The 20,771-nt window shown below is 36.1% G+C and overlaps 1 protein-coding gene across 9 annotated transcripts in view; it reads right to left on the reverse strand.

Annotated features, from left to right (window-relative positions):
• The window catches only part of UGGT2 (UDP-glucose glycoprotein glucosyltransferase 2), a 274,442-nt gene that overhangs the window by 199,030 nt on the left and 54,641 nt on the right, over nucleotides 1-20,771 (reverse strand). For 8 of the 9 annotated variants that reach the window (XR_002518478.2, XR_002518477.2, XR_002518481.2 and 5 more), the window contains exons 8-10: nucleotides 16,862-16,962; nucleotides 10,458-10,557; nucleotides 7,938-7,998 (exon numbers count right to left, since the gene is read on the reverse strand). Coding sequence is in view for 3 of the 9 variants with exons in the window: in XM_017951367.3 (XP_017806856.1) it covers nucleotides 7,938-7,998; nucleotides 10,458-10,557; nucleotides 16,862-16,962 (262 nt within the window). In the remaining 6 variants the exon portion in view is untranslated. Of the gene's footprint in view, nucleotides 1-7,937; nucleotides 7,999-10,457; nucleotides 10,558-16,861; nucleotides 16,963-20,525; nucleotides 20,544-20,771 lie in introns of those variants that run through there. The other variant, XM_017951370.2, reaches the window with a different exon arrangement.

Consider the following 20,771-nt stretch of genomic DNA (forward strand, 5'->3'; position numbering starts at 1 on the left):
GGCTTGAGCAGAAATAAATGCAAATACTAATTGAGAAATATAAGCTCATTTTTTCTTAAAGAAAAGGGAACCCATTTATTCTAACATGTCTCTTTAATAACCAATGGAGCTGAGCTATTACCTGAAGCTAAAGAAATTTCAAATGACTGGATCTCAGAAGACTGGTTGAAATTTACAATGTTAAAATGGTTTATAAACATGTTTGGGTGTTCCTAAGGTTAAATGATACGCACTCTGAAATTTAAATTTTTCTTAAAAATTTTATTTTTAATTTTTATGGGTACATAATGGTTGTACATAAATTTAAGGAGATCTTGTGATATTTTGATAGAAGCATATAATGTGTAATGATCATATCAGGGTAATTGGGATATCCATCATCTCAAATATTTACCATTTCTTAATGTAGGGGACATTCCAAATCCACTCTTCCAGTTAAAGTATCCAATAAATTAAAGTTAACTATAATCATTCTATTATGCTAATGAATAGATCTTATTCCTGACTGTATTTTTGTACCCACTAACCAACCCCTCCTTATCTTCTCCAGCCTCCAATAACCATCATTCTACTCTCTACCATCATAAGATCAGTGTTTTTAACTCTCACATATGAGTAATAACTTGCAGTGTACGTCTTTCTGTGTATGGTTTATTTCACTTAACATAATGTCCTCTATTGTTGCTGCAGATGACAGGATTTCTTTTTTATGACAAAATAATATTCCATTGTGTCCATGTACCAAATTTCCTTTATCCACCCATCCATTAATGGACACCTACATTGATTCCATATTTTAGCTATTGTGAATAGTGCTTTAATAAACATGGCAGTGCAGATATCTCTTTGATATACTAATTTCCTTACTTTTGGGTATATATCCAGCAGTGGGATTCCTGGATCATATGGTAATTCTATTTTTCATTTTTTTGTGAACCTCTCTACTGTTTTCCATTGTGGCTTTACTAATTTACATTCCCAACAACAGTGTCCAAAGGTTCCCCTTTCTCTGTATCCTTGCCAGAATCTGTTATTTTTTATGTTTTAGAAAAAAGCCATTTTCTATACTGTCCAAAGTAATTTATGGATTCAATGCTATTCCCATCAAGCTACCATCAACTTTCTTCACAGAATTAGAAAAAACTACTTGAAATTTCATATGGAACCAGAAAAGAGCCCGTATAGCCAACACAATCCTAAGCAAAAAAAACATAGCTGTAGGCATCACGCTGACTTCAAACTATGCTACAAGGCTACAGTAACTAAAACACATGGTACTGGCACCAAAATAGACATATAGATCAAAGGAAGAGAACAGAGGCCTCAGAAACAACACCACACATCTACAACCATCTGATCTTCGACAAACCTGATGAAAACAAGCAATGGGGAAAGGATTCCCTATTTAATAAATGGTGCTGGGAAAACTGGCTAGTCATATACAAAAAACAGAAACTGGACCCCTTCCTTAAACCTTACACAAAAATTAACTCAAGATGGATTAAAGACTTAAATGAAAACCTAAAACCATAAAAACCCTAGAAGAAAACCTAGGCAATACCATTCAAAACATAGGCATGGGCAAAGACTTCATGACTAAAATACCAAAAAGCAATTCCAACAAAAGCCAAAATTGACAAATGGAATCTAATCAAACTACAGAGCTTCTGCACAGCAAAAGAAACTATCATCAGAGTGAACAGGCAACCTACAGAATGGGAGAAAATCTTTGCAATCTACCCATCTGACAAAGGTCTAATATCCAGAATCTACAAGGAACTTAAACAAATTTACAAGAAAAAACAACCCCATCAGAAAGTGAGTGAAGGAAATGAACAGACACTTCTCAAAAGAAGACTTCTATGCAGCCAACAAACATATGAAAAAAAGCTCATCAACACTAGAGAAATGCAAATCAAAACCACAATGAGATATCATCTCGCATCAGTTAGAATGGTGATCATTAAAAAGTCAGGAAACAACAGATGCTGGAGAGGATGTGAAGAATAGGAACACTTTTACTCTGTTGATGGGAGTTTAAATTAGTTCAACCATTGTAGAAGACAGTGTTGATTCCTAAAGAATCTAGAACTAGAAATACCATTTGACCCAGCAATCCCATTACTGGGTATATACTCAAAGGATTATAAATCATTCTACTATAAAGACACATGCACACATATGTTTACTGCAGCACTATTTACAACATCAAAGACTTGGAACCAACCCAAATGCTCATCAATGATAGACTGGATGAAGAAAATGTGACACATGTACCCCATGGAATACTATACAGTCATAGAAAAGAATAAGCTCACGTCCTTTGCAGGGACATGGATGAAGCTAGAAGTCATCATTCTCAGCAAACTAACATAGGAACAGAAAGCGAAACACCACATGTTCTCACTTAAAAGTGGGAGTTGAACAATGAGAACACATGGACACGTGTGGCCTGTCAGGGGGTGGGGGGCAAGGGGAAAGAGAGCATTAGGACAAATACCTAATGAATGCAGGGCTCAAAACCTAGATGATGGGTTGATAGCAGCAAACCACCATGGCACTCAAATACCTATGTAACAAACCCGCATGTTCTGCACACGTATCCCAGAACTTAAAGTAAAATTAAAATTTTAATTTAAAAAAGAGCAAACCTACAAAAAAGATAAAAGCCATTTTAATGGGTGAGACACTATCCCATTGTGGTTTTGATTGGCATTTCCCTGATGATTAGTGATGCTGAGCATCACTGTTGGCCATCTGTATGCCTTCTTTTGGGAAATGTCTATTCAAATTTTTTGCCTATTTTAAAATTATTCATTGTTTTGCTGTTGTTTGAGCTCCTTATATATTTTGGTTATTAATCTCTTGACTATTGCATAATCTGAAAATACTCTGTCCCATTCTGTAGATTTTCTCTTCACTTTGTTGACTGCGTCCTTCTCTGTACAGAACATTTTTATCTTGATATGATCCCATTTGTCCAAACTGCTTTGGTTGCCTGTGCTTTTCAGGTCTTACTCAAGAAATCTTTGCATAGACCGATGTCCTAAAGCCTTTCCCCAATGTTTTCTTCTAGTAGTTTCATAGTTTCAGGTCTCACATTTAAGTCTTTAACCCCTAATAATTTGATTTTTGTAAATGGTGTGAGATGGGGGTCTAGTTTCATTCTTTACAATTAAAATTTGAAGTCAAATCAGATAAAAATCTTAATAGAAAGGTTGTAATTTTTAGAATACGGAATAACACAAAATAAGACTCTAAAAATATGATTTACAGATGTAGTTTTGGAGATGATGTTCTAATCTAGGTAATGTCTCCAGAACTCTGTAAAATTTTCACACAAAGTAGTTAGAAATAATTAGAAGCAACATGAACTTTTATTTGGGTATGGTGCAATCCTTTATTTTAATATCTGCATTTTAGTTAATTCAAGTATCTGCATTTGGTTCATTAAGCAATTATGTAATTGAAATTATTTGTTCCACTCTGCTGAATCAAAAAAAGTTACCTGACCACCTGATCAAATCCTCATTTTAGTTTGAAGCAAATAAAAAATGTCATGGCCTATAGTTTAACAGTTCTTGCAGTAAACAACAAAGACATATGTTGGGTTGACAATTTAAAATCACCAAAAGCACATTATGGCCATTCACAGCAAATTAACAACAATTATGAACTTCCAAAGGAAATTTGCTGTACTCTGGAGTTAAAGCAGTTGTCTCCTAAATAAAACCAAACTCCAATTCAGTTATACAACTTGAGCATAGTCATATTTTTTTAATAATCTTTGCCTGAGTCCCAAGTCAAAAACTATAAAAAGCTACACCAGAAGAATTATGCCAATCCCGGCACCCTTCACCCGTTTCATCCCTGGCTCTTATAGGCAAAAATTTTCCCCCAAAGTTTCTTTTTCATCCTCTAGTATTTCTTCATGCAAAAACTATAATAGGTAAATACATATTCTCATTTCCCGTGGTCTCTTATGCAAAAAAAAAAAAAAAAACCAACTTGCTCACAGAATGCCCTGCCACCTTTCTGAAATGAATCTTTCTCAGTTTAATTCTGATCTGTATTTTTCTTATTATGAGTAAGGAAAGGTTGTTATTATATATTTAAAGACCTTAAATTAAAAAGCACAGCAGAGTTTGCAGACAGCCCAGAGTGGGAGAAAATCTTCACAATCCACACATCCGAAAATGGACTAATATCCAGAATCTACAAAGAACTCAAATCAGCAAGAAAAAAAATCCCATCAAAAAGTGGGCTAAGGACATGAATTAGACAATTCTCAAAAGATCTACAAATGGCCAACAAGCATTTGGAAAAAAGCTCAACATCACTAATGATCAGAGAAATGCAAATCGAAACCACAATGCAATACCACCTAACTCCTACAAGAATAGGCATAATTTCTAAAAAATGAAAATATAATAGATGTTGGCATGGATGTGGTGAAAAGGTAACACTTTTCCACAGTTGGTGAGAATGTAAACTAGTACAACCACTATGGAAAACAGTGTGGAGATCCTAAAAGTAGATCTACCATTTGATCCAGCAATCCCACTACTAGGTATCTGCCCAGAGGGGGAAAAAAAAAAGTCACTACATGAAAAAGATACTTGCACATGCATGTTTATAGCAGAACAATATGCAATTGCAAAAATATGGAATCAGCCAATATGCCCTATATATACCATGGAATAGGAATACTACTCAGCCATAAAAAGGAATGAAATAATGTTATTTGCACAACCTGAATGGAATTGAAGACTATTATTCTAAGTGAAGTAACTCAGGAATGGAAAACCAAACATACGTTCTCACTTATATGTGGGAGATAACCTATGAGGATGCAAAGGCATAAGAATGATACATTGGACTTTGGGGACTCAGGGGAAAGGGCAAGGGGTGGCAAGGGATCAAAGACCACACATTGGGTACAGGGTACACTGTTCAGGTGATGGGTGCACCAAAATCTCAGAAATCACCACTAAATAACTTACTGATGTAACCAAACACCATCTGTTCCCAAAAAACCTACTGAAATTAAAACAAACAACTGATCGAAGGAGATGGTTTGGGTTTGGCTTGGTTTTTAACTAAAGCCTTGGTGCCCTCTAGTGGGAAGATGGAGCAGCCCGGCATCCATAGTGTGTGCTCTTCAGAGCTGGGTGTCACTTTGGAATCAAGATTCTTGGGAGGCCAAGGCGGGCAGATTACCTGAGGTCAGGAGTTCATAGCCAGCCTGGCCAACGTGGTGAAACCCCATCTCTACTAAGAATACAAAAATTAGCCGGGTGTGGTGGCATGCACCTGTAATCCCAGCTACCCAGGAGGCTGAGGCAGGAGAATCGCTGGAACTCGGGAGGCACAGGCTGCAGTGAGCCAAGATCACGCCACTGCACTCCAGCCTGGGTGACAGAGCAAGACTCCATCTCAAAAAGATTATTCCTGTTTCCTTTTATATTTGGGGGCAGGATGTTTTCTTTTGTTTGTTTTTGTTTTGTTTTGTTTTTAAGTGTTTCTTATCTCCTCTGCTTGAAGGTCATATCCTTTTTATCTCCTTAAGCAAAGCCAGGAGCTCTGCAGAACCCCAGGAGTGAGAACAATTATGCTTAAGACACTTTTGTTTTAGTTTAGTCCCAGACCCAGAGGAAAATCCTTCAAATTTCTTAAGTAAATCCTTAAAAGTGTAATTTACACTGGAGCAACTGACCTGGCATTTAAATAAACTGCAGCATGAGAAAAAAAAAAAAAGAGCATTATTATTTTTTTCTTTTTTCGGTGAACATTTTGTTTACATGTTTTGCAGGAAATGTACTTTTTGGTTTGTATGCATGAGATGCCGTAACAGTAACACACTTCCACGGCTTTCTCGTGTCCAATCCATGTGCAATGCAATTGCAATGAACAATCCAAGATTTTTTTACCTTCTCATCACAACCACCCTCTTCCCCAAGGTTGGAACTCCAGTTTGTTTAATTACTTCTCCCACATTCCATGAGCTAGTGGGTAACATGGACTGCTAGTCCAAACACCCATTTACCCTAGATAAGTTAAATGAAAGACATTATCATCCTTGCCTTTCTCTTATCAGTGTTCTCTGAAAGAAGCAGGTGGTCAAGAAGACTATCTGCAGTGTCATGATTATTCAGCTTACTAAGTTCAAGATTTCTTGCTCTGCAGTCAAAGCTCATTTCAAAACTCTTTCACTGCCAATTCCAAATGGCTGACAGGTAGAAAAGCTGATGGCAGCAGTGGCCATAGTGGCCCTGAGTAAGCTGGCATAGTCAGGTTGCCAGCATGGTTCTGATATAGCAGTTAGGAAGAAATTATTTAGGCAGATAGTGAGTCCTTGGCAAGGTTTTCCTTTTAATGAAAAGCAGCCCCCAAATCATTTTATTTTCTAACAAAGAACAGCCTATAAAATCGAGCTGCAGACATAGGCAAGAAAGCTAGAAGCTTGCATACGTAAATGCTGGCACTGTCCTAGCAGGAAAAGGCTACCTGGGACCCGGCATGTTCAAAACAGCAGCTCCATCTTCCCTTCCTTCCAGCCCACGTGTACAGCGAGAAGCAGACAACATGACAGCAGCCAAGTGGAAAGTCCATTTGCATAATAGGGTGGAGTGGTCAGCCTTCCCCATGCATTATGTAAAACATCACACCTGGTCGAACCAATCTGTGGGCCCTATGTAAATCAGACACCACCTCCTCAAGCCTATTTGTAAAATCCAGTGCACTCTGTAGCCAGTCCGAATTCCCATTCAGGGGCCCCTTTCTCTCACAAGAGAGAGAGAGCTGTTCTCCTTTCTTTCTTTTGCGTATTAAGCCTCTGCTCCCAAACCCACTCCTTTGTGTGTCAGAAAACAATCCATTCTGCATGAAGAATGGTAAGAGCAATTAGGAACATCATAGAACGGACCAATACCACAAATCCGTTTTGAAGGATACACAGGAATTTGTAAGGTGGTCAATGAAGCCAAGAATGTCCCAGGTAGGAATGATGTGTTGTGGTTCCTAATACCTGTTCTCCAATGAACTATGCATCTTTTTCTTCATCTTTTTCATCACTGTAGTTGTCATCATCAAAACAGCTGACATTTGTTGACAGCTCAATCTGTCTCAATATGATGGGCACTGCTGGCTGGGCTAAGTTAGCACCATACCCAAGCCACTTCTCCTTTGCTTCGTTACTAGAAAAGTAAACACTAGCTTTTCTAGCTTCCCTCACAGCCTAAGATGGCCACATGACAAAATCCTCACCAATGAGATAGAAACCAGTAAAATGTTCCAAGAAGGCTTTAGTGAGGATGAATGTGGTTGGCACCATCCTTCCTGCCTCTTTTGGCTTTAAATACAGATAAGAAGTGAGAAAAATGAACTCCTACTATTTAGGGCCCTGTGAGCCTGGTATGATACTACTTAAAGCCAAACCAGTCCTATGTAATAAAGCCAGGCGTGGTGTAAGCACTTTACAAGTATTAACTAGAATTATTTGGGTTCTATGGATAATTACAGAGACCACTGGCACAATCTTATCAAACCAGTGATAAATTGTATTTTATCTGCTATAGGATTCTAGTAACGTTCCAATGGTCTAACACTGACTCAGTCTTCACAAGCTTTTAAACAAAACTAATGACAAGAAACAGAATAATTAACTCACAGCCTTTATTCTTCATCCTATGAAGAAAACCATACTACCTCAGAAGAAATTCTGGAATATACTGTGAAATAAGTAGAAGATATGTCAGGAAAGACTGGCTGATTAAACGCTCATGTAGTTGAGCATAAAAATGGAAGAACCTAGACTGTTTTAAATAATCAAAAAAGCACAAATTACCATTTCCTTTTTGGTATGAATATTGAAAATCCAAAGTCAGAAACAGTGATATTAGTGGGGTAAATGTTTTTAAAAACGAATTCAAACAAACCTTTTGATTTTCCTGTATTTCTTCTCTCATATGTTGATTTACAGCAATTCTGGTTAGAGATCTGGAAAAATGAATACTAATATAATTGATCCTTCTTTAAATGTTTAGACCTTATCTATATAATTCAATGTAATCTAATACTCTGGATAGGGAGCTAAAAACTCCAAATGCTTGGTGACTGAAAAGTGTACATTTCCATATGGTCTAATTTAGCTATCATTTGACAAAAGGATTTGGTTCAAGTGGAACGGAGGCTCTCAAAATTTCCTGTGTACTAGCTGTATGCAGTATGGATTGTCATCATTTACTACGATTTATTTTTTGAGTGAAAAAGCTGCTTTGTGTTGTTTTGTCCAATAGAGAAATTTTTCATGAAATTACCAATGCATATGTACATGAATATATGTACATGAAGAATTTTAGTTACCTGGGATCTTACCAGAGTAGAAATGTTCTAAAAAAACTGAAATCATGGCTTTACATTATTCACTCTTTTCAATTTTTTCAACTTTTTTATTAAAAAAAATTTTTTAGAGACAGTCTCACTCTTCTACCCAGGCAGGACTGCAGTGGCATGATCACAGCTCACTGCAGCCTCGGATTCCTGGGCTCAGGTGATTCTCCGCCTCAGCCTCTCAACTGGCTAGGACAATAGGTACACACCACCACACCCAGCTATTTTTAAATTTTCTTCTAGAGATGGAGTCTTGCTATGTTGCCCAGGTTGGTCTAAAACTCCTGGCCTCAAGTGAACCTCCTACTGCAACCTCCCAGAAGTGCTGAAATTAGAGATGCAAGTCATTGCACCCAGCCTATTCACTCTTGAAGAGTTTATAATTCACTTATAAAGACAGCAGAAATGTTTAAAATACAGTTCCTATGGACTGTATTCAACTTGATAATTCCTAAACATGGCTAGCTATATATCTGTCAATTTTATAAACAGAATTAAAACATTAAAAGATTGTTAATGCAAAGTTCTGCTTTAAGGAAAACTCAAGTAGAAAGGTGTACCTTGAAACAGCCCACAGTAAGTATGTATTATTTCCTAAAGTTTGGCAGCACTGAGATAAATTACAATTAAAACTTTAATAAGGCAAATTTTTCATTTATTTAGCAAATATTTCATTTCAACATACATTTACAGATTGTCTACCAAGTGGTTTTGGAGATATGCTCAAGCCTAAAATTTAGCCATTATGCAACGTTAGCATATTTTACAATTTTTTCTTAATCACAGATTAACAGCAGAGTTTTGCATCAGAACCTCTGAACAGTTATACTGACTTAACAACAGAGCTAATCAACTGTCTGATCAAGACTAAAGTTATTTTACTTTATTTGTATTTGATCTAATAATTTTTATAATGACCATTAATTAAAAGTATTATGGCTAAACATATATGACATTTATACACACCCATATATATTTCATGTTTTATTGTATCAATGCTGACTTCTCAAATTCCTGACTGTTTAAAGTTGACTGAAAGAGACATATCAATATATTCATTCTTAATCTGTAAATAAGGAGACAAACTCCTCTATTTCAAGGTACCACCAAAAAATTATTGGTATCTTGTAACCGACCATGTACTATTTATTTACTTGCAAAATTAAAGAACACATATATTGAAGATTCTGTAATTTGTACTATGAATAAATGTACAAAATAGTGTTTGAGACAATAAAAGGCATAGCAATCATTCTATGCTTAGGAAGGTATGCTAAGCTAGTAGACTACTCTCCAGTTCCTTTCAATAAAACACTGTTGTTGCACATGCACTGTGACTTGTCACATATTTTATCTCTTTAGTATAAGCTAACTCATATTTTACTTGTTGCTCATTTTATACTCTGTCATTCCTACCAGAATACAATTGTATCAAAGTTGTGTTATATAGCAAATTCTCATAATACACTGTAACTTGCATTGCATGCACTGGTCTCTTTAAGCTATACAAATGTATTTCCTATTGAAATGGAATATGTGTTTAACGTAACATCAGTATTCATGGAAGCAGTTCAACTAGACATCCTCTTGGCAAAAAAGTACTCCACACAATATTCCATGCAATTAAGACATTACCAATCATTTGGACTCTGAAAGGGTAAGAATATGATTTGGCAGTACTTTGGGCATAGATCTCCTACTTACAATAATACTTTTCATCATCCTCCATAAGGGGGAAAAAAAACACTCCTTCATTATTTATTGCTTAAACAAGTTTTTCCTTAGATTACTATGTATGATTTCCAAAAAATTTTTAGGAATTTTTTTCCTATTTGCCTCTAACAAGAGTTCTACTTTACAGTGCATACACAGATGCATGCACAAGTCAGTATTTTGCTCTAATCAAAAAAAAAAAAAAACATAATGAAAAGAGGCCCTGATTTCACAAAAGCTATATATACTAGAATTAACTGACACCTTCATCTTAAATGAAATCAGCTATTTTCATAAAACTTATTTAATAGAAAGAGTTCTGGCTACAATGAAACCAATGAACTTCAACATACCTGGCTTTTATGGGGAAGTTCTGTGAAATGTCTTTCATTAATTTAATGGCATCATAAACTGGAGTGGACATTATTTGAGAAGCTGCTTGAAAACTAAGATCTGGAAGGAAAAATATTATTAAGGAATCTAGCATAATATTAGACCTTTATAGACATTTCCATGAAATTGAAGTAATTGACTTAATTCTTCTTGCCAAATATTAGTATACAAACATGTTAAAACTGTTACATCTGCATTTTTAAGAAGTTTTAAATGTAAAGTTATCACTTATTTCCAAATAATATAAGCTTTATACTTTTATGAATGATTAATACCTATTATTTTCACAAATTACAGTATAATTTCAAGAGAGAGATATATGAAGAGAAATGCTCTCGCAAAGCTTTTTCTATACTTAAAATAAACATGACAAAAAGTCAAAAGAATAACGAAGAGGAATAAAAAGAGCTTTAAAGAGCCAATTCTGAAAAGACCTTTAAGAAAGCCTGACTGTGTTTAACTCAGTAAACAGAAACATTCACTTTCAACATTGTTTTACCTTTATGCTGAAATAAAATCCTAAACAGTATTATTTTATCTGATGTAACAGTCTTATAGAAAGAAAAATGTGTATTGCTGCAGTTAGTTTCAAATATGTCAGAAGAATTAATCTTAGTATTATTACTTTGTCAAGAGTCAGAAAAGATTTAAAACTAAATTCTTTCATTACCTAATAGTGAGGCATATTGTTTCTCCTTAATATTTCACTAAAGGTGGAATCCTAGTTTACCAAATACTACTAAAATAACTAGTTTAACACAGAAAGGCTAGTTTTATTCCTGAGTTCTCAGTGTGAAATGACGAGTCAAAGTCTACAGAGGAATGATCCTAAGGTATCCTCACATGGAATGGTAGAGTCTCACAGACCAGATGATATGGTTTGGCTACGTACTCACCCAAATCTCATCTTGAAGTGTAGCTCCCATAATTCCGATGTGTTGCGGGAGGGATCCAGTGCGAGATAAATGAATCATGGGGGCAGTTTCCCCAATACTGTTCTCATGGTAGTAAGTCTCACAAGATCTGATGGTTTTATAAGGGGTTTCCCTTTTCACTTAGCTGTCATTCTGTCTTGCCTACCACCATGTAAGATGTGCCTTTTGCCTTCTTTTGTAAAGTCTCCCCAGCCACATAGAACTGTGAGTCTTAAACTGTAGAAATGTACAGTAACTTGGTATCAGTAGATACCTGAAAATGTGGAAGCGACTTTGGAACTGGGTAACAGGCAGAGGTTAGAACAGTTTGGAGGGCTCAGAAGAAGACAGGAAGATGTAGGAAAGTTTGGAACTTCCTAGAGACCTTTGAACGGCTTTGACCAAAATGATCATAATGATATGGACAATGAAATCCATGCTGAGGTGGTCTCAGACGGAGATAAGGAACTTGTTGGGAACTGGAGTAAAGGTGACTCATGCCATGTTTTAGCAAAGAGACTGGCGGCATTTTGCCCCTGCCCTAGAGATCTGTTTTGAACTTGAGGGAAATGATTTACAGTATCTGGCAAAAGAAATTTCTATGCAGCAAAGCATTCAAGAGGTGACATGGGTGCTATTAAAAGTATTCAGCTTTAAAAGGGAAACAGAATATAAAAGTTCAGAAAATTTGCAACCTGCCAATGCCATAGAAAAGACAAACCCATTTTCTGAGGAGAAATTCAACCCAGCTGCAAAAATTTGCATAGATAATGAGAAGCCAAATGTTAATCACAAAGACACTGGGGAAAGTGTCTCCAGGGCATGTCAGAGACCTTCACATCAGTCCCTCCCATCAAAGGCCTGGAGGCCTAGGAGAAAAAAATCAATTCGTGGACTGGTCCAAGGTGCCTCCTGCTGTGTGCAACCTAAGGACTTGGTGTCCTGCATCCCAGCTGCTCTAGCCATGTCTAAAAGGGGCCAAGGTACAGCTTGGGCTGTGGCTTCAGAGGGTGCAAGCTCCAAGCCTTGGTAGCTTCCACGTGGTGTTGAGCCTGTGGAAGTACAGAAATCAAGAATTGGGGTTTGGGAACATCTGCCTAAATGTCAGAGGATGTATGGAAATGTCTGGATGTCCAGACAAAAGTTTGCTACAGGGGTGGGGCCCTCATGGAGAACCTCTGCTAAGGCAGTGAGGAAGCTATATGTGGGGTTAGAGCACCCACACAGGGTCCCCACTAGGGCACTGCTTAGTGGAACTGTGAGAAGAGGGCCACCATCCTCCAGATCCCAGAATGACAGATCCACTGACAGCTTGCACCCTGTGCCTGGAAAAGCCACAGACACTCAATGCCAGCCTGTCAAAGCAGCTAGGAGAGAGGTTATACCCTGCAAAGCCATGGGACAGAGCTGCCCAAGACCACGGGAACCTACCTCTTGCATCAGCATGACCTAGATGTGAGGCATGGAATCAAAGGAGATCATTTAGGAGCTTTAAGATTTGACTGCCCTGCTGGATTTCAGACTTGCACGGGGCTGTTAGCCCTTAAATTTTGGCCAGTTTCTCCCATCTGGAATGGGAGATAAATGGCTATATTTATCCAATGCCTGTACCCCCAGTGCGTCTAAGAAGTAACTAACTTGCTTATACAGGCTCATAGGTGGAAGGGACTTGCCTTGTCTCAGGTGAGACTTTGGACTGTGGAGTTTTGAGTTAATGCTGAAATGATTTAAGACTTTGGGTGACTGTAGGGAAAGCATGATTGGTTTTGAAATGTGAGGACATGAGATTTGGGAGGGACCAGGGGCAGAATGATATGGTATGGCTGTGTCTTCATCCAAGTCTCATCTTAAATTGTGGCTCCCATAATTCCCACATGTTGTGGGACAGACCCAGTCAGCGGGAGATAACTGAATCATGGGTTGGAGGGGGCAGTTTCCCCAATACTGTTCTCATGATAGTGAATAAGTCTCACAAGATCTGATGGTTTTATAGAGGGTCTCCCTTTTCACTTGGCTCTCATTCTCTCTTGCCTGCTGCCATGTAAGGCATGCCTTTCGCCTTCTGCCATGATTGTTATGCCTCCCCGGCCATGTGGAACTGTCAGTACATTAAACTTCTTTATCTTTATAAATTACCAGTCTTGAGTATATCTTTATTAGCAGTGTGAAAACGGACCAACACTCCAGGCTTCAAATTCTAGTTCTATCAAAAACTAGCTGAGTAACTTCAAACAGAATATCCTCAACCTGAACATGTTTCCAGTCGCCAGTACTGCAGTGAAACTACTGTCAGTGCTCACTAATATCTCGATTGCCAAACACAATGACATTTTTAGTACTTACCTTACCTACTAGGTTCTTTTTGCAATAGGATCATTTCATGCAAATAAAAAGTACTGGTCATTTTCTCTTTCTTAAGAATCTATTTCCTTCAGCTTGTATAATGTGCTCTCCATTTCTCATCATTCCATCATGTCTTCCTTAGGAGTTTTACTTTCTACATGTGGATGAACACTAGGGCACTCTCCCTGTTGCACTGATTTTGCTAAGATTTTCAACTTTTGAAATCCTCTCTGTTTAGCTTAAGGACAGGATACTCACCCCACCACTGAACCTAACCATTTAGATATCTTACAATAACTTTAAATCAACCTTTCAACACTAGTCTCATTATTTCTGAGTCCCATATTCAGCCCCAAAGCCAGGTTACATGTTTTATATATTCTCTCTACTCAGGCTCAAGCTAGAAATCCTAGAATTACCTTTGACTCCTTTTCACCTTCTAAATACCTATATGTCTTCTACCACTATTTCAGCAATGTCTAACTAGATTTCTTGCTTTCAGTACATTCAAATACATCTTACACAGACATTAGGGAGTCAACTAGAAGTAAGCTGACTATGCATACTCTGCTTAAAGGGCTTCAAAAACACCCCATCACTTACAATCTTCTAAATTAAGCAAGGGCCCCTTAGAGAACATTTTGAAGGAGACTTAAAACATAATAATAATTTTTTTAAAGTGCTAAAATAGAGACATTAAAAAAAAAACTAAAAATAATTGAGGATACTAGAAAGAGACTATCTGAAATTATGGATTTGGGAATATAAGCTCTATTGGAACTTAGAGAAGAGCTTTACAAACCATGCTAAGGGGTTTAAACTTAATACTTTTAATGGATGTGCATGAAATCAGTCCTTAATAATGCAAATGACTTGGCTAGCTAGTCCTATCAACCCCTTCTTACATACAAGTCTCTCCAGAAGTATTTGCCTTGGAAAAACAGAACTTTCTCAGATAAGAGGACTGCATACTTTGTTTGCCCTCCGCATCTATTCTTTCCTGCTCCGGGCCCCCAAAAGGCTGGCTTACCTGAACTGCATCAATAAGCTCCCTTGCCCTCAGATTTCTAGTTAGATTCAGTTAATCCAAGTCACTAATATGGGATAAGTAAGCAAGAAAAGAATAAGGATTGGATAGTTACTACCCAGATCCCTCCTTCTTGAGTCACAGAGGGCAGTCCCTTGGGGGACTACTGCTGTGTCAAGCAGCTATCTCCACACACTCTCCAGGTTTTGGTAACCACTCCCTCCTCTTGCTCCCTCAAGATTAGGGGTAGAAAATGTTTCCCTCTAGTTGCTAATACTGGAATAGAAGAATCCATTCCTTGTTGGTTTCCCTCAATCAGGCCTGTCTCTGTAAAAAGTCCCTTTATTAAACTTTTTTAGTTTGTGTGTGCCAACATTTTCCTGTGGGGACTAATGTAAGACCATTATTCGATCAGGGATGTACAAGTGATAAAGGCTGGCTGATTTGACACAACGCCAAAATCAGATTTTCATTTTAGAAAGATTATCTCAGTAACCTTATTGAGAATGAATTTGAACCTACTGCCTCAGTTTAGTGTTATCATGATGTCAAGTGGAAGAACAGTCACAAGGGCTGTGGTATAATAAAAGGAGGTCCAAGCATGAGGTCTAGATGAGACATTAAATAGGAAACTGTACACCAGAAGGGTCCAGGGAGAATAGATTCTATCAGTTCAAAAAGGTAGATTCTTTACAGTAAATCTATCATAACAATGGTCTTGAATCTCATTCTGCTGAATGATTTTTTCCATTGATATATTGATTTTCTAATGGTATAGGGCTTAGTTGACAGAACATTTGTATTAGGTAGGTAAAGAATAGCAGAAGTTATAAAACTTAATAGATTGTGTCTTGCACATTCTGCTATAATTTTAAAATGTAATATTCAATATTCTGTTAAGTGTATATAAAGTTTACCTAGATACCATATGGTACAGTATAAAGAATTTAACTTGGACCAAAATCTTCACTTATTAGCTGTGTGGTAACTGGCACTTAAATAAGATAGTTTATATGAAAGGACCCTGTAAACTATAATCCAGATGAAATATAAAATATTATTTGTATGTTATAAGTAAGTTATACTGGTGAGAGTGGCCTGTAAATATCCTTTTAGTTGTTATTTTAAAAACAGAAAGTAGATTGGTGGTTGCCTACAACTGAGGAGTTGGGAAATGAGGAGTGACCGCTAATGAGGATGTTAATTTCTTTTGGGGATGATGAGAATTTTCTAAAATCAACTGTGCTAAGAGTGGTGGCATTCTAAAAATATGCTAAAAACTATTGAATGGTAGAATTTAAAAGGGCAAATTGAATAGTATGTGAATGTATTAGTATGAATAGTATTATTTTAGTAATGTCATTATTTACATCACTATGTCCATAATCTATATCATCTGAGATATAAAAGCTTATTTAACAAAACAGCTTATTAAGCTGTTGTATTTTTAAAAGTTGATAAAAGATGATAAAAGTTAGATGATGCAGAAAGAAGACATGTCCCCATGACCTACTAAATCATTACAAATAAAGAAGAAAAATGACAAATTGAAAAGGACTTAAAAGTCCAAACCAAATCAAATTTTGTTCACAAAATATGTGCTTGTAGGTTTTCAGCACAGAAGTTGTTCCTAACTTTGTAAAACTGCATGTCCTCCATTAAAAATTTATCAATTAAACATGCAATAGTCTTAAGAGGATCTAAATTTCAAAGAGAAGAAAACTAAGATTGAGTTTCATTTTCTCCTTACCTATGAGTTAGGATTTTTAATCAGTTATAGTCTCCAAAAAATGTGATTTAATACTTCAGACTAACCTGTAAATCGGTATATACTTTTGAAATAACATCAAATAACCTCACTTCATATAATTTTAAGTCTTGCAAACATAGAAATATAGCTTGCTTGATAGATGATCTATTAAATAGGTATTGCCACAAAAAATCATAATTTATATTATTCACATCACTAGTCATTCATACTGTCCAAAAAATAATCTGTTTCATGTGATATATAAAAGCTTATTTAACAAAACAGATCAGTTACCAAAATGCTGTGTTAAAGTATCTCAAAATACTATACCTTGTAGTTCCCAGACTTTCAAAGGCGTCATTTGCTTGTTACTCTCAATCAAGTATTTTTGGAATGCTGTCAGATTATCTCTAAGATCTGAATATATTTCTCTGCATCAAAATATTAAATGATGTTAAATAGCATCACCTATCACAAACCATTATACAAACAGCGTATTTTTGAAATAATTCCAAGTAATTAGACATAAAGGCATCATTCATCATTAAGATAATCATAAATTGTGATACAGCTATATTCATAGAACTTAAAAATAATGAGGAAGATATACAGGTCTCTTTTATTAAATATATAAAACAAAACAAAATCCGGAGAAACATATTCTCAATTGTTAGTGTCAACTGTAAGCGATGCAAGGATGAGGGCAGACTTACGGTTTCATATTACATACTTTTTGTTTAACATTTTATAAATTGCAAGCCTTGCTTTTATAATTGAAAATAAAAACTACTTTATAAGGAAAGACAAAAATGCCTCATACAGAGTTTATTTCTGAAAAGTTCCATCTTTGATTCTTATAAAAAACTAAAATAAGATAATTTTACCCATTGTTAAACATCTCTAGGCATCTTTTAGAGAGATAAATAATGATATAGTAGAATGGTATTTTGCTGTACATACAATCTAAATTGTAATCTTCTTTCCTCTATCACTCATGAAATCAAGATATGGTGCCACTTCAGATTTAAATGGAGAGATACAATTAAAAAAAAAACTTTACTGTCAGTACAACTTATAAAATACATTATTTTCCTTTTTTTTTTTTTAATCATACTTTAAGTTCTGGGATACATGTGCAGAACGTGCAGGTTTGTTACATAGGTATACACGTGCCGTGGTGGTTTGCTGCACCTATCGACCCATCATCTACATTAGGTATTTCTCCTAATGCTATTCCTCCCCTAGCTTCCCACCGCCTGACAGGCCCCGGTGTGTGATGTTCCCCTCCATATGTCCATGTGTTCTCATTGTTCAACTCCCACTTTTAAGTGAGAAGGTGTGGTGTTTGGTTTTTCTGTTCCTGTGTTAGTTTGCTGAGAATGATAGTTTCCAGCTTCATCCATGTCCCTGCAAAGGACATGAACTTATCCTTTTCTATGGATGCACAGTATTCTATGGTGTATATGTGCCACATTTTCTTTATCCAGTCTATCATTGATAGGCACTTGGGTTGGCTCGAAGTCTTTGCTATTGTGAATAATGCTGCAATCAACATACATGTGCATGTGTTTTTATAGTAAAATGATTTATAATCCTTCGGGTATACACCAGTAATGGGATCACTGGGTCAAATGGTATTTCTGGTTCTAGATCCTTGAGGAATTGCCACACTGTCTTCCACAATGGTTGAACTAATTTACACTCCCACCAACAGTGTAAAAGCGTTCCTATTTCTCCACATCCTCTCCAGCATCTGTTGTTTCCTGACTTTTTAATGATTGCCATTCTAACTGGCATGAGATGGCATCTCATTGAAAACAAATATTTTCAATATTCAATAGACAAGAAGACTTTGAAAAGTCAAATAAAAAAATACAGAATATACATAAATATGGTAATCTTATAGTTATGAATAAATATATATAGTACAGTGTCAATATCTTATAGGTTTACTACAATGTGGGATCATGTTTTGAAAACAAATCAAAATTGCCAAGATAGTAAAAGTACAACAGCATTTCTTTCTTAAAGAAGTTCACTATGAATTAAACATTTCCTTTTTCAACATTTTAAGTTATAGGATTATAAGTTTATAAGAGCTACTATACCAATATTTAATCATCATCTTAGTAACTTTCACTGCTAAAATTCTTTATATAATTTAGGCAACACATGTATTACTCATAAAGTACCTCAAAGCAAACGATTTTTGCCTTGAAATGAGCAATCACTGAGTCACTATGGAAGAACTATTTCCTTTTAAAAATGAATAGCCATATGAATTTTAGAATAGATTCTTCTAATTCTGTAAAAATGACATTAGTAGTTTGACAGGAACAGCACTGAATCTGTAGATTGGCAGTATGGCCATTTTAACGACATTCATTCTTCCAATCCATGAGCATGGAATGTTTTTCCATTTGTTTGTATCATCTATGATTTCTTTCAGCAGTGTTTTGTAGTTCTCCCTGTGGAGATGGTTCACCTCCTTGGTTAGATGTATTCTATATACTTTGTGCGTGTGTGTGGCTATTGTAAATGGGATTGCCTGCTTGATTTGGCTCTCACCTTGAACATTATTGGCTTTTACTAATGCTACTGATTTTTGTACACTGATTTTGTATCCTGAAACTTACAGAAGTTGTTTATCAGTTCTAGGAGCCTTATGGTGGTCTTTAGGGTTTCCTAGGCAAAAGACATGAACAGACACTTCCCACAAGAAAACACATAAGCAGCCAAGAAACATGAAAAAATGCTCAACATCACTAATCAGAGAAATGTAAGTCAAAACCACAATGAGATACCCTCTCACACCAGTCAGAATGGCTATTATCAAAAAGTCAAAAAGTAACAGATGCTGGCAAGGCTGAAGAGAAAAGGGAATGCTTATACACTGTTGGTGGGAATGTAAATTAGATCAGCCACTGTGAAAAGCAGTTTGGAGATTTCTCAAAGAATTTCAAACTACCACTCAACCCAGTAATCTCATTACTGGGTACGCACCCAAAGGAAAATAAATCATTCTGACGAAAAGACACATGCACTCATATGTTCATCATAGCACTTATTCACAATAACAAAGACATGGAATCAACCCAGGTGCCATCAATGGCAAATTGGATAAAGACAATGTGATACATATACCACCATGGAAAATCCTGCCCTTTGCAGCAACATGAATGCAGCTGTAGGCCATTATCCTAAGTGAATTAACACAGGAACAGAAAAAACAAATACCCAATGTTCTCACTTATAAGTGAGAACTAAGCATTGGGTATACATGGACATAAAGATGGGAATAATAGACACTGGGGACTATTAGAGTGGGGAGATGGCAAGGGCATAGTACCTGTTGGGTACTATGCTCACTACCTGGGTGATGGGATCATTCATAATCCTAACCTCAGCATCACATAACATATCCATGTAACAAACTTGCACGTGTACGTCTTGAGTCTAAAATAGAAGTTGAAATAAAATAAAATACAAATAAAAATAGCCCAGTGTTCCACGTGATCTTTTGGAGAAAATGCAATTTAATCCCATAAAAAGTTATATTCAAAAGAGAAAAGAAGTATAAATTCCAAGATGTTGAGATAGCTGAAAATGGGATAAAAATGTATTGTTCGCTGCTAAATAAGTATCTTACTTAGAATAAACCCATTTTATAAGACGTATTAACATTTTAAGGCCACTAGTATACTGCTTGGCCAACATACTTTAAAAATGTAACACAGTTATCCATATAAATTAGCATAGTCTCCAAAAATCTTACCCTTACTGTATATAGTTATCTACTCATCACCAGGAGAACCAACCTGAAAGTCCTTCATAAATGACTGTAATACTAAACAAGAACTAAAGGTATTAATAAAAATATGTCTTTAATTAATTTTGCCTGGATAAAGAAATCATAAACTTTCACCTGTAAATAAGGGAAAATGTACATGAAATTACAGCCATCCCCATTCACAAGTATTCAGAGAGCACTCACCATCCTATTCCTTGTCTTCAATCAGCGTGGCAGGAAAAAAAAGGGGGGGGTATAACTTTAATTTTTGAAAGGTTACTTACATGTGTATATGAAATGGTAATCTGTAGTACAGAAATTTCAACTAATAAATGTTTTCTCTTCTTTTGGGCTATATATTTGTTCAAGCTAAAGACCCAATATTATCAATGATTTTCATAACCCATTAGATCAGTAAAGTTCTAGATTCTATAAAGTTTTTAGTTTTCT

This window comes from Papio anubis, chromosome 15 (assembly GCF_008728515.1).
Source record: "Papio anubis isolate 15944 chromosome 15, Panubis1.0, whole genome shotgun sequence".
NCBI classification, from domain to species: domain Eukaryota; kingdom Metazoa; phylum Chordata; class Mammalia; order Primates; family Cercopithecidae; genus Papio; species Papio anubis.